Source organism: Peromyscus californicus, unplaced genomic scaffold (genome assembly GCF_007827085.1).
Source record: "Peromyscus californicus insignis strain IS unplaced genomic scaffold, ASM782708v3 Scaffold_2__1_contigs__length_46816999, whole genome shotgun sequence".
NCBI lineage: Eukaryota > Metazoa > Chordata > Mammalia > Rodentia > Cricetidae > Peromyscus > Peromyscus californicus.
The window spans coordinates 19,059,991-19,072,795 of NW_026294540.1; the positions used below are offsets into that span (position 1 = coordinate 19,059,991).

The window sequence follows — 12,805 nt, forward strand, 5'->3', positions numbered from 1 at the left end:
GTCCATAGCTGAACAGGCTCTTAGGAGCTGGTGCCTCGCTGGGGAAAGTGAGTCTGTGGGAACATGGCTTTGTGGGGAGTGTCTGTCCCCTGGTTCCCTGCTTTCTGGCCACACTGAGGAGAGCGGCCTTTCTCTACCTAGCTTTCCATCTCATGGCATCCCAGGAAAAATGTGTCCAACAGCCCATAGCCTGCAAAGGAAACCTCTGCAGAGCTCGCTGGTGAGTCAGGCTGCATTTCACAGTGTTGTCGGAGAGCTGCTTTATTAACATTCCTAGAAAGGGGGGGGGGGGGTTGCTGCTAAGAGGTTTGGCTGGAATCCAAAGTTCAACGGATTCTTGTGGTCTCTGCATGTCTCCGGTAGCACATAGACTAATTCCTGCCGTCTATGTTCCCATGAATATCGCCACCAGGAGTGTCATAGAAATGACTCCTAGAACATGGTTAAAGGTCATATTTTTAATTAGTCCCAGGAAACCCAAACCCATTGAGTTCTTTATGGCCATGTAGCAGAAAGGAATGCTGTTCCCCTGCCAGGATAAGAGAATTTAAAAGAAAGATGCAGACTACATGGCATTGTACAAAATAACAAAGTTTATTTCTAGAAAATAAGTCACCCTAACTGTACACATGCACACATCCACACAGCACTTCACACACTGAGGAACAGCCTTTTAATCAATCTACCACATACAATTATTTTACAATTTACAATATAGTTTTTGAAGACACGATGGGGAAAGCATTGTCATTCATTTATAAACCTTCCAGAAATTACAAAAGAAAGGCAGTCTGAAAAGTGTGTATAAAGAGTAGAAACAGTTTACAGTGGACAGGAATTACAAAGTAGTGACCGTCACACACCTCTGCCAGCATGTCGGGAGGTCTGCTGTTCAAGGCTAATGTTAAAGATGAGTGTGGGGCTGGGTCTGCGAGATTTCAATTTAGGCTCCTTCTGATCTGGCTAATGAAACATATGGTGGCTCTGCTGTGTGTGCTGTTGGTGGTGTATCGGGGCAAGGCATGTGAATAAATAATGAAAGTAACAGAAATCTAAAAGCCACAGGATGGGACACTGAACGCAAAGGTCATTTAGCAGCTCCCTGGCTGGCCAGAGGGACGTGCATGCTGCCGGTTGCTCCCTTCGCTCGTGTGTGTGTGTGTGGGGGGGGGGGGGGGGGGAGATAAGTAAACATCTCCTGTGTGTTTGCTGGCTTGCTTTGAAAGACCAAGGCAGGCATCAGAAAATGTAGGGCCTGGGCCACTGATGGGAAGCCACTGTGTCAGGGAGGTTGAAGCCCAGGAATGCACAACACATGAGAAGTATACACGGTGTTTTTATTCGACAGTACAAACCACTGTGCAGTTATAAGGCAGAACATCAAGGCGAATTAAACTAGGAATTTCAAGACCAGAGTGGAAATGACAGTAATGCATGATGAGGCAAGCATCTTGAGAAGTGGGGGGGGGGGGGGGGGGGGGGGGAGAGGTCAGAAATCCTGTAAAGGGCTGATGTCAAAGTGTGTGCAGGCTGGAACTGCAGGTAGGGGGCGCTGCAGAGAGCCCGCCCTCCCTGCTGCTCAGGCAGCTGCCCCTCCCACCTCCCACCCCAGACTTTGGATAGAACTTTGGGAGTGGAGGAGGAGGGGACCACAATGCAGCCCTCCCTGATCTCTCTCCAATAGTATTATGTGGATGGTAGTGTAAGAGCGCATCTCTCTACTGCTGAGCGGGAAGGGGGGGAGTCAAGGTTGGGTTTTGGGAGTCATGAAAGCCCTAGTTTGGAATTAAAGCAAGTGACATGGATTTGGAACTGTCCGAAGGCTCCCAGGTCACTTCACCGCACCCAGCCTTTTCAGTAGTTTCTTGCCTCTGGAGAGCAGCCCTTTTTTCTTTTTCGAGGACATTTCCCTGCCTCTCCCAGGACTACCAGAACCCATAGATGACGTAGGTGACCCCGAATGGAGATGGGCTGTGGGGGATGGAGCTCTCCTTGCTGTCCCTGAACCCTCGGGAGGAACCTAGTAGGTACATTGCGACAGTTTTATTGAGTGCGTCAGCGCCAACAACAATTCACTCGGTAACGCGTACTGCCCCATCTCCCGCCAGCCAGGGGAAAGGGTGGGTGGTTCATTTCTTCTTTCAATTTTTAAAGTATGCCATGAGAAGCACACGCCCGCTCCCAAGGCCCCTCTGAGAGAGAGGCTGGCCTCGATGGGCTTTCGCTGTCTTTGTCTTGGGAGACGGGGTGGCCATCGCTTTGGCAAAGAAAGCCAGGTCATAATTTACTCTGAAAATTCAGACTAAAAGCAGGGGAAGGTATTGTCAATCAGATGGGTAGGCAAGGTGGCCGAGTACCCATCAATCATTGTAAAGCAAAAGGTCTCAATGGGAATTTGGATGGATCGTGAACTAGGTGGGTAGCTAAGACCCTGCCATGGTGGAGTGAGCCCTTGGGTCAGTTAGAATCCTATGGAAACTTTGGGGATGGCACACTGTTTGAAAGAAAAAAAAACTGGAATGAACCTTAATTGCAATCTAAGGAAGCTCAAAGGCCCTTCTTGGACACTCTTACCATTTCCAAATAGAGGAGTGTATGTTTTTTCCCCAGCACATGGTGGGTTTTGAGAGACTTTTAGGTGAGAAAAAAAGCCAACCATCAGTGCTTCGAAGGGGTAGAATTTGATTCAGGGACATAGAGTGCCAATTTTACTTCATTCTGCAACTAGGCACACCTGAGCATGGCCAGTAATCGCCAGACCTCTGGCTCTCTAAATTCCCCAGAGCAAAACTTGGCAAGGTGAGAGCTGGGCCTGCGGTGGGCATACCATTCATTACAAGGCAAGGGGGCCCCAAGCTTGCTTGGATTTAAAATCAAGGTCTACCTCTAATGGAGAACACCTAGGGCGCACCCCAAAGCACACCTGAAGATACCAGGGGGGCCAGCTAGTGCCATCACGGGAGCTGCCAAGTCGGGAGACAGTATTGCATTGGTATGCCAGGACCTCTCTCTCACCTCCATGAGCTCTGAACAATTGTGCTTTGAGGAGAGGGAACACCTGCTCCTAAGGCCAAGGTGCTGCAGCTGGGTGTTCCGGCCAGCTTTGGCATGCCCAGAGCCAAGGCCACCCCGCAGGGCTTGATCTGGGATGAAAGTTTTTTAAAGTCTTGGCTATTAGTATGATTCAAACGTGCTTAGAGTAAACACGTGGATCATGTTGTGCTTTTACTGAGGGTGGCTAACAATGCAACAGGCAGCTTCCCCTGTGAGTACACGCTGGCGCACTCTGTGTAAACAAACAGCTTTAAGAAATATGTTCCCAAGGTTGGCCTTTCCCGTATTCTCAATGGACATATTTAAAAATGATTGTTCGAGATGATTCGTTTCACTATGCATCCAGTTGCCGGGCAACTGAGACCAGGTGAGACAGCCTATAATACTTTAGGTCCAATGGGTTTTTTGAGACATATTTCTTTTCTCTCTCTCTTTAAGCCCACATTGAAGTCTTAAGACTACCGCGCTGTCCGCTTAGGGTAGCTTAAGTCGGTATCTCTCTAAGGTGTCTTCGGTTGCTCACTTACGTGAAGGCTACATGCCTGATTAGGGTGTGAAATGAACACTCTTCTTCTATGTCCAAGCAGATGAGCGAAGAGATAAAAACATATACGTAAAATACAACAGATAAGAACTCGCAGTGATGGCGAAACGTGAAGATGAGACACTCAAGAGAATGCAGTCTCAGGCAGGCGTGCTAAGCTACGGAAGCCCTGCCATCTAGAACTCTTAACGGGGGCGCCAGTGGCATCTGGGTCCCCGAACCTCACTCTCTGTCAGCTGAACTGTGCACCTATTGTGGAGGCCAGGGAAGGCCTGGGAGTCAGGCAGACTGACCAAAAACAAAGGGTCCTTCTGTGGGACACCAACTTCAAGTTGGAGCTAAGCATTTGTGGGCACAATGCCCAAAGAAGGACAGAGGAAGAAAAAAAAAATCAGGGCAGATGCTGGTGGGGCCCAAGTCATGAAAGCAGCAATGCAAGATTGCGCCAGACCACAGAGAGGGGAAGAGGGAGGCAGGCAGGCAGGCTAAGGGGGCTGGCTTACCCTTTTGGTCTTGGAGCGCATAGGTGGCTCCTGGGAGTAATGGGGCGGAGCATCAGAAAGGTGGACCTCCACATCATCAGGCACTTCTTCCAGGAAGTTGGAAGGCACGAGGCCTTTCTGCCCATTCAGCTCTCCCTGTAAATGAAGGGCGGGGGAAGGGTCAAGGGAACCTCTTCTTTTTCCAGAGCCTGTTTCTCCTACCAGGACACCCTGCCTAAGAGGACAGATGTGACCCGTTGACTCTGATTAGAAGTGGCAGGGCTTGAAGGAATGCTGGGTAAGCACTCCCCAAAGGGTCTGGATCACAAGAATAACCCCAGCCATGCACATTGCCAGGCAAGCACTCTTCTGAGCTGAGTCACATCCCCAGCCCTCTTCTCACTAAGTTGCCCAGGCCAACTTTGAACTCACAACCCTCCCACTCAGCCTCCTGGGAAGTGGGAACTTCAGTCTTCTACAGTCTTGTTCTGGCCTGTCAAGTGTAGCTCTTGTTTTAGGATTATGGAAGAGATCCTAAAGATGCAACTCTACTTGGAGCCGCTCCTTGGTTCTTCAGCCCAACGTCCTCTAGGGCGGGAGTGTGGCTCAGTGGTGAAGTGCTTGCCTGGTGTCTGCATTCAACTGAGACAGTTTGGGAAGTTCAAGGCTAGCCTTGGCAAGATCCTATATCCAAATCAAAATGGCTGAGGGTGTTAAGACAGCGACATTGGTGACCCCAGCCAATGCCACTCTTTGTAGAATTTGGGAGGCAAGGATCCAAAAGGGCAAAGAAGGTCAGAGGTGCTCATGTCATCAACCTGTGGTTTTCCTTCTTATATATGAACTTGTCATTACTGTAAAAGTTGAACCAGCAAGGCGGAGATGAGTATTCACTCCCGCAAACCCCTGCTTCAGGGTGGTAGAAACCCTCTCACACACCAGGTTAAGGTGGAGTTCCATGAGTGCAGTCCCCCCAGCAGTCACACCACTCCATTCCCCAGGACTCCCAACACTAACCTGCCTGCAAGTACTCAAACCAAGTTCAAACTTGGCTGAAATGGCGCCTCCTGCCTGTAATCCCAGCCACTGGGGAGGCCGCAGCAGGAGGACTGCTTGAGACTAGCCCGGGCAGAACAGCAGAGTCCTGGTTCCAAAACAAAAAACCTGGCTGGTCCTGATGACACAGGGTTGTGTTTCTTCAGTGGTGGTCTAGGACACCAGTCAGCCTACCCCATCGAACAAAGAACTTGCAGGCACTACGGTGTACAACCAAAATCATAGAGATGGACCCAAGGAAGGGAAATGTAGTTAGAAATAGTCTTTCTGCTAGAGGTTATTAAGAATATGTAAAGAACAACCGCCAAACAAATGACATTTAAAATGGGCATTTCTTCAAATGACTAGACATGTGGCAAAATAAAATAAAAACTGAGAAGATCCCACCACCACTAGTCACAGGGCAAACACAGATTTAACTACAGGGTGGATCAGCAGGTAAGGTGCCTGTCATAACCCTGACAACCAGAGTTCAATCCCTGGACCCACTGGGTGGAAGGCAAGAACCAACTCCATCACATTGTTCCTGACCTCCCTACCTACTGCCCACCCCACCCTTGCCAATACAAAAAGTAAAAAATAAATATGTGAATCTTACACCATCAGGATGAGTATGGTAAAGAACTTCCCGGGAGCTCCCCAAACCAGAAAACAATGGTGAAGATGTGGAGAGACTGGACCCTCATGACACATTGGTGGGAATGCAGAGGTGCGGCTGCTGTGGAGCACAGTGCAGTGGTGGGTCCTCCAGAAACCACAAAGCGACCATGTGATCCACAGCTCCACCTCAGGGTGCGCACCTCAGAAGCTGGAAAGCCAGGTCTCCGAGAGCCACATGTACAAACATTAATGCCTACAAGGCCCGCAACAGTCAAAAGCCAAATGCAACTAACATGCTCACCACTAGATGAATGGATCAACAAGAGACACGCGCGTGCCATGGCAGAGTCAAACTTAAGAGGAAAACCCCATTCTGACACATCCGTGGCGTGGCGAATTGAACCTGTAAAAATTATCCTTCAAGGATTTCTGGGTAAGCTGCAAGGCTGGAAGTCTTAGCACCGAAACCCGACAATAGAAAAGAGCTAGGGCTCAGTGTGCTCTCTTGGAAGAGACGGGTCTGTTGAAGAGCTTGTTAAGCCAGGGAGATCCCTGCTGGGGAAGCAGAGCTCAGCTGGAAGCCCTCTTTACACCAGCCTGCCTGCCAATCAAGCAGCCCTGGAGAGAGCAGCACTAACTTGCAAGGGGAAAGCTGCTCCTTGAATACACCCCATCTACAGGGACAGCAGAGGCCTCAGTGGGCCCCAGGGTCCAAGAACTACCAAGAGAGGACTTAGACCCTCCCCTTCCTCAACCGGAACACTGGGTCTGCAGAGATCAATGGCTTCCACTGGTCCCTCCCGCACACAGCCACGGAAGCCGCCTAGAGCCAGAGGGATTTGAGAAGTTCACCTTTCAACTCAGCATAACTATGCCAGCAAGTCAAATTGTAAATGTTCTGTTATTTTCTATTATATAATTGCTAACCTTACATGCACATGTACATATACATGGCTTTGCTTTTGTGTGTATCCTGCTCATATTTGAAGAGGTTTGTTTTACATTTCCCCCCACCCAAGTTTACTACTTTCACTGTATCCCTCAGCCCTACCTCGCATGCTCCTCTTCCTACATCTTTCTTTTCTTCTCCCCTTTATACGTCTTAGATTTAACCCTCTCTAACATCGGTGAACCCTAACAGTATGCCAGCTTCTCCCTCTTGCCACTTTTCCCATCTCAATTTTTTTTTTCAAATTCGACTTAATACTTAATCGTTTTCTTTTCCACCATCCGGCCCTCCCACTCCCAATCTCATTAAACGAAGCCACGTGTACTCGGTACTGTCCTTGGTTGTCTTCCAACAGTTGACGTCTCAAGGGCCCCTGTTAACTGGAGAGTGACAGCTGGGTGGTAGCAATATCCAGCAGCCGTGATGGTTCTTCCAGTTAACATGCCACCCGGGGAATAACGCAGAGCTTCCCCAAGCACTCAAAGCTCCTGAAGTGAGGAGTTAGTTTACGAACTACACAATCCACTGTCCCAATCTTGCGTGTTAGAAATGCAGCAAGTGAAAGAAAATGGCAAATTGTAAAGAATCAAGCGAAGAATCAAACTATCTGAATTAAATGACATCATAGATAAATTGGACTTGATTGACACCTATAGAACATTCCATCCAACCACTGTAGAAGGCACATTGTTCTTAGAAGCCCATGGAACTTTCTTTCAAATAGACCGTATATTACACAATGCAAGTCTCAACACATACAGGAAAACTGAAGTAATTCCTTGTATCCTCTCTGATCACAATGGAATAAGACTATACAGATCAACAGGAAGATAAACTCTAGAGCATATACGAACTCACAAAGGTTAAATAACACACGAATGATGAATGAAGAATCAAAATGGAAATAAAAACATCCCTAGAATCAAATGAAAATGAAAATATAACATACCAGCTCCTCTAGAATACAATAGAGGCAGGTCTAGCATGGTGGTTTAGAGCTACATTTATGCCTACGTCAAGAAATCAGATTTTGAGTAAATATCTTAACAAAGCACCTGAAAACTCCAGAAAAGGAGTATGCCAAATCAGCAAATGAAAGAATTAGATCAGGGCAGCAATTAATGAAATGGAAAAAAAAATACAAAGAATCAATGGCCAGAGGGTTGGTTCTTTGAAGAGAGGAAGATTCACAAACCCTTAGCCAATAGAAAGCAAGGAAAGACCCAAATTAGAGATGAGAAGGGAGCCATTACAACAGACACCAGCGAGCTTCAGAAAACCATTGAATATTACCTTAAAAACCATATGTCCCAATAAGCTGGAAAATAAAGAAATGGATAATTTTCTAGACACATTATGACCCACCAAAATAAACCAAGATGAGATTAACAATTTAGTTAGATCCGTAATAGTCAGCGAGACTGAAGCAGTGATTAAAATCTCCCAACATAAAAAGAGTCCAGGCCCAGGTGGATTCACTGGTGAATTTTACTGGACTGTCAAAGAAGAGTAAGGCCAATGTTTCTCTGACTATTCCATAACTTAGAAAAGGAACATTACAAGGTCTTAATGAAGCTACTATAACAGATACCAAAAGCAGAAAAATATGAAATGCAATGGAAAATTACAGACCAATTTCTCTGATGAATACGAATGCTAAAATTCTCAATAAAATATTTGCAAACCAAATCCAAGAGTCTTCTCATATGCTAATGAGTGGATGAAGAAAGAAATCAGAAAAACAAGACCATTTAGTACATGTATGCATGTATATATGTACATGTACACATATATACATATATGCACATATATGTTCCACAGTTAATTGGTTAATAACAAAATCATTGACCACGACCAAGTTGGGCTTGTTCCAGAGATGCAGGGACTATTCAATATATGTAAATCAATAAATATAAGTTTCATAAAGTAGATATTGTCAAGGAGAGAAATCACATGGTCATCTCAGTAGATGCAGAAAAAGCTTTTGACGAAGTATAACATCCTACATGTTAAGTCCTGAAGACACTCGGAATAAAAGACAAATGTCTCAATAATGATAACAACTGTACATGGCAAACCTACAGTCGGCATTATATTAAATGGGAAAAACTTCAAAGTGTTGTCACTAAAACCAGGAACAAGGCAAGGGTGTCCATTTCTCCATTGCATGTGGTGTTAAAAGTCATAGCAAGAGAAACAAGGATATTCGAGGGGAAGATGTCCAAGTGTCTCTGTTTGCAGATGTGAGAGAGCCCAGGACTCCAACAGCAAACTCCCTACAGTTGAGAGCACCACCAGAGGAGTGGCAGAATGCAAATAAGATGCAAAAGTGAGTAGCCTTCCCATACAGTAATGAGGAGTGTACTAAGAAAGAAATGAGGAAAACCAGCCCATTCACTATATATGTATGTATACATATGCTTACACATATATTCACCTATGTGCATACATATTCCATAGTCAATGGGTTAATGATAAAAAGAATTTAGTAAACTAAATCAGGACACTCTGTCAGGAAGATGGAAGTTGACTGTGTAGACACGTCTGCCACTGAAGCTGTAGCGAGTCACAGGCCAGCTACCCCAGACATGTTACTCAGCATTGTTATGACAGTAAGACAGCAAGTGGACAGCTAACAACCATCAGAGACTAAACTGCCATCATCTGGAGCACTCGAGAGAATCAGCTGATGACAACAGACAGGCACTCGTGACCGTAGTTCACGGGGAATACACACATCCCCAAGGGGGAGTCTGTACAGCCACAGTCACTGCAGCCTGGAGGCGCAGGCCAGTGACTCAGCCACTCAGGAGGCCAGCCTGAACAGCCCAGGGAGACTGTGTCTCAAAATGAAAAAGCAAACGCAAGCCTGGGGCTGTGGCTCAAGGGTAGAGACTAGCAATAAGACGCATACATTCTTAAGGATGATTTAAAGATGCATTTAAAAAAAAAAGGAGTAAACATTTCTGAATCTTTTGCTAGATGACAGGAAGTATATTCACTGTCAGACAGACATGACAGTTTCCCCTGAGCCTAACCTAAATATGACATACACTTTCTCTAGACAGAGGAATAACGGTGTGCTGTAAGGGCAAGGCTAACTACAAAATTATTCCCCTGAATATATTATATGTTATAAAAATACAGAGATCGAGCTGGGCGGTGGTGGCGCACGCCTTTAATCCCAGCACTCGGGAGGCAGAGCCAGGTGGATCTCTGTGAGTTCGAGGCCAGCCTGGTCTCCAAAGCGAGTTCCAGGAAAGGCGCAAAGCTACACAGAGAAACCCTGTCTCAAAAAAAAACCAAAAAAAAAAAAAAATACAGAGATCGAAAAGGCAGAGCCAGCTGGGCGGTGGTGGTGCACGCCTTTAATCCCAGCACTTCGGAGGCAGAGGCAGGCGGATCTCTGTGAGTTCGAGGCCAGCATTGTCTATAGAGCAAGTTCCAGGGAAGGCACCAAAGCTACACAGAGAAACCCTGTCTCGAAAAACAAAAAAAACCAACAACAACAAAAAAAAGGACAGAGCCAAGAATCCTCCATACAAGTGGAATTTAGCATGTATGATATGGATGAGATTTTTAAAAGGGCAGCTTTCTTTAAAAAAAAAAAAAAAAAAAAAGATTTACTTCTATTTCCATTTGTGTGCACGTGTGTGTGTGTTTGTGTGAGTATACGCAACATGTGTGCAATACCAATGGACAGGGGTAGAAGAAGGAGATGGGGTTATAGGCCATTGTGAGCCACCAGGCAAGGGTGCTTGGAACCAAACTTAGGTCTTCTGCAAGAGAAGCAAGTTCTTCAACCTCTGAGGCAGCTCTCCTGTCACAGACGGGTCCCTTAGAAACAATCTTTATAATGCTCTAACTCAGAAAAAAAAGGAAACATAGCCCCAAGTTAGCATGTGAGAAATAAGCACAGAACTGAAGAAGTGAGTAACTGAGATGAGCCTTCGGCACACCAATCCATGAAGACAACGAGGCTGTGACCTCATACAAATTCACAGAACAAAACTGCTCTCCAAATAGACAGCTAACGAGAAGACCTGTGACCTACGGAAAGACATTGTCACTCTGTGCAAGGAGGTGTGTCTATCCTACACAAAACCCACAGGGGAGCGTGGAAAGCTCACCCAAAGCTACATGGCAGTGTGGCTGTCCCACCAAAACCCGCTGTGAAATCTTGGCAGCTCAGAGGAGCAGAAATCTAAAACCCTGCCTGCCTGAGGCTGCGGAGGGGGATCTCTAGGATCGTCCACCACTGCATGGAGAAGTAGGATTCCCAAGTATATTCAGGAGGCCATAGAGGGGTGACGTGAGAGGGAGCAACCACAGAGGGTGGCCACGGCGGAGCGGGGGAGAGCATGCAGAGGACATCCAGTTACAGAAGCAGGAGGTTAACCCCACCCTGTGGGTGGTCTCTCTTATTCACCAGATAGGGATAGAACAGGAGGAAGGTGCCTGGGCTGACACAGACAATGAGCAGGAAGAGTGACTCTGGTGTCTGGCTGTGGGAAAAGGGGGTGCTGTGAAGCCAGGGCTGGTCTACCTGAGGGTTTGGCTATGGGGGACGGGAGGTGTGGGGAGGTGGGTGAAGCTGGGGCTGGCCCGCCTGTTTGTTTTGTTTATACGTCCTATTCGCCATGAAAGAAAACCCCACCACCCAGGCCGTAAATAACCTAGAAAATCAAATTGTTCCGTAAATGTTTGGACGGTGGCAATTTTGTGTTTGCTTTGTCTATGGTTTGTAGACACAGAAAATACTATAATTAGTAGAAAGCAACGAGAGACCACAGCGCTAGCTTCCTTCCCTTCCTCCCCCCCTCCTTTTCTCCTTTTCCCCCTTATTCCTCCCCCTCTGCCTCCTTCTGCCTTTTCTCTTACTGTTCCCTCCTCCCCTACGGCTCTTCTCTGTTTATGAAACAGGATCTAGCTCTATAGCCCAGCCTTGCCTTGAACTTACAATCCTCCTGCCTCAACTTCCCAAGTCCCAGGATTGCAGCCATTTGTCACTTTGGCCCCCAGATTTCTATATTATATACAAAAGAGAACGTGGCTCAAAGAGGCAGCAAGCCAGGCAAATGCTTCCAAACATGACATCGACGGATCACAGTTTATGTGTTAATGTAAGAGAGGGCAAACCAGGGGTTTCTTGATGTTCCCACCACGGCAAAACAGCATTTCTCGATGTTCCAAAAACTTACATAATAAAATCCATCTTCATCGATTTCACCAAAAACAGTAATAATGTCTCCTGTGCAAAACGGAAGTTCAGCCTGCAAAGATGTAAGACAGAGCTAAGAGAAGGTTGCAACACAGGAGGTGTTTTACCTCAAGGCCCTGGATTCCTCATACTCTTTGAGAATTAACCTGTCTTTCAGCTAAGTCAAGATGTAGGGTGCAGAGCTGAGGGACAGGGTGGTGGGGTGTCTCCTCAAAGCTGGGGGGGACACCTGTTCTAAGTAAGCCTAAGAGAAACACAGTAAAGGTCATTGCTACCTGCTGGTGATGCACTAGGAATCTAGTCACATGGTAACTCTACACACCTGCAAGACTTGGGCCATTCCCTGGAGAGTGAGGACCATTGGTAAACACCCTCTCAGCACCAAGAAAATCACCCAACTCCACCATCAATTCAACACCCATCGGTTAAGTGTTAGGTCCCAGTCTGGGGAGAGCAGAGCATGGTGAACACAAGCCCCTGTGTCCAGGAGTCAAACTGTCCTTAGACCCTTTGGACCAGAGAGCCCAGCAGAAGGGAGAAATAGAAAGCTAGCTGGGGATAACTACAAGTGTGGCTGTGTCCCTAATAAGAGTGAAGTGATACGGATCCCCAGCCAGCGGCTGATAAGCAAAGCTGTGGGCAGGAATCCAGATCAATCTGGTCTGGGAGCGGATGACTCTGGAGGCAAAGACCTCAGCCTTATTTCTGAGGTTTCTTCCTTAATTTTGATCATGTTCTGCCTTTGTGCCATGGGGTGCCCAGCTGCCCCAGGCACCCAGACCACCGGCCCTCTCATCTTTCATATGCATGTGAGGGGTCATCAGCCACAGCAACATTTGTTTCTCTGCTAAAAGGGACTCCATATTGCCATGCCCTACAGGTGTGGGTCATGGGTCACT

At 46.9% G+C, this 12,805-nt stretch overlaps 1 protein-coding gene across 15 annotated transcripts in view; it reads right to left on the reverse strand.

Moving 5' to 3' along the window:
* Positions 1–573: 573 nt before the first annotated feature.
* Positions 574–12,805, reverse strand: part of Rimbp2 (RIMS binding protein 2) — a 191,720-nt gene continuing 179,488 nt past the window's right edge. For 9 of the 15 annotated variants that reach the window (XM_052755503.1, XM_052755516.1, XM_052755506.1 and 6 more), the window contains 3 exons: positions 11,887–11,958; positions 4,102–4,236; positions 574–2,020 (listed from right to left, as the gene is read on the reverse strand). In XM_052755503.1, coding sequence (XP_052611463.1) covers positions 1,832–2,020; positions 4,102–4,236; positions 11,887–11,958 — 396 coding nt within the window. In that variant the 3' untranslated portion in view covers positions 574–1,831. Of the gene's footprint in view, positions 3,628–4,101; positions 4,237–11,886; positions 11,959–12,805 lie in introns of all 15 variants that reach the window. The other 6 variants (XM_052755512.1, XM_052755519.1, XM_052755510.1 and 3 more) reach the window with 4 other exon arrangements.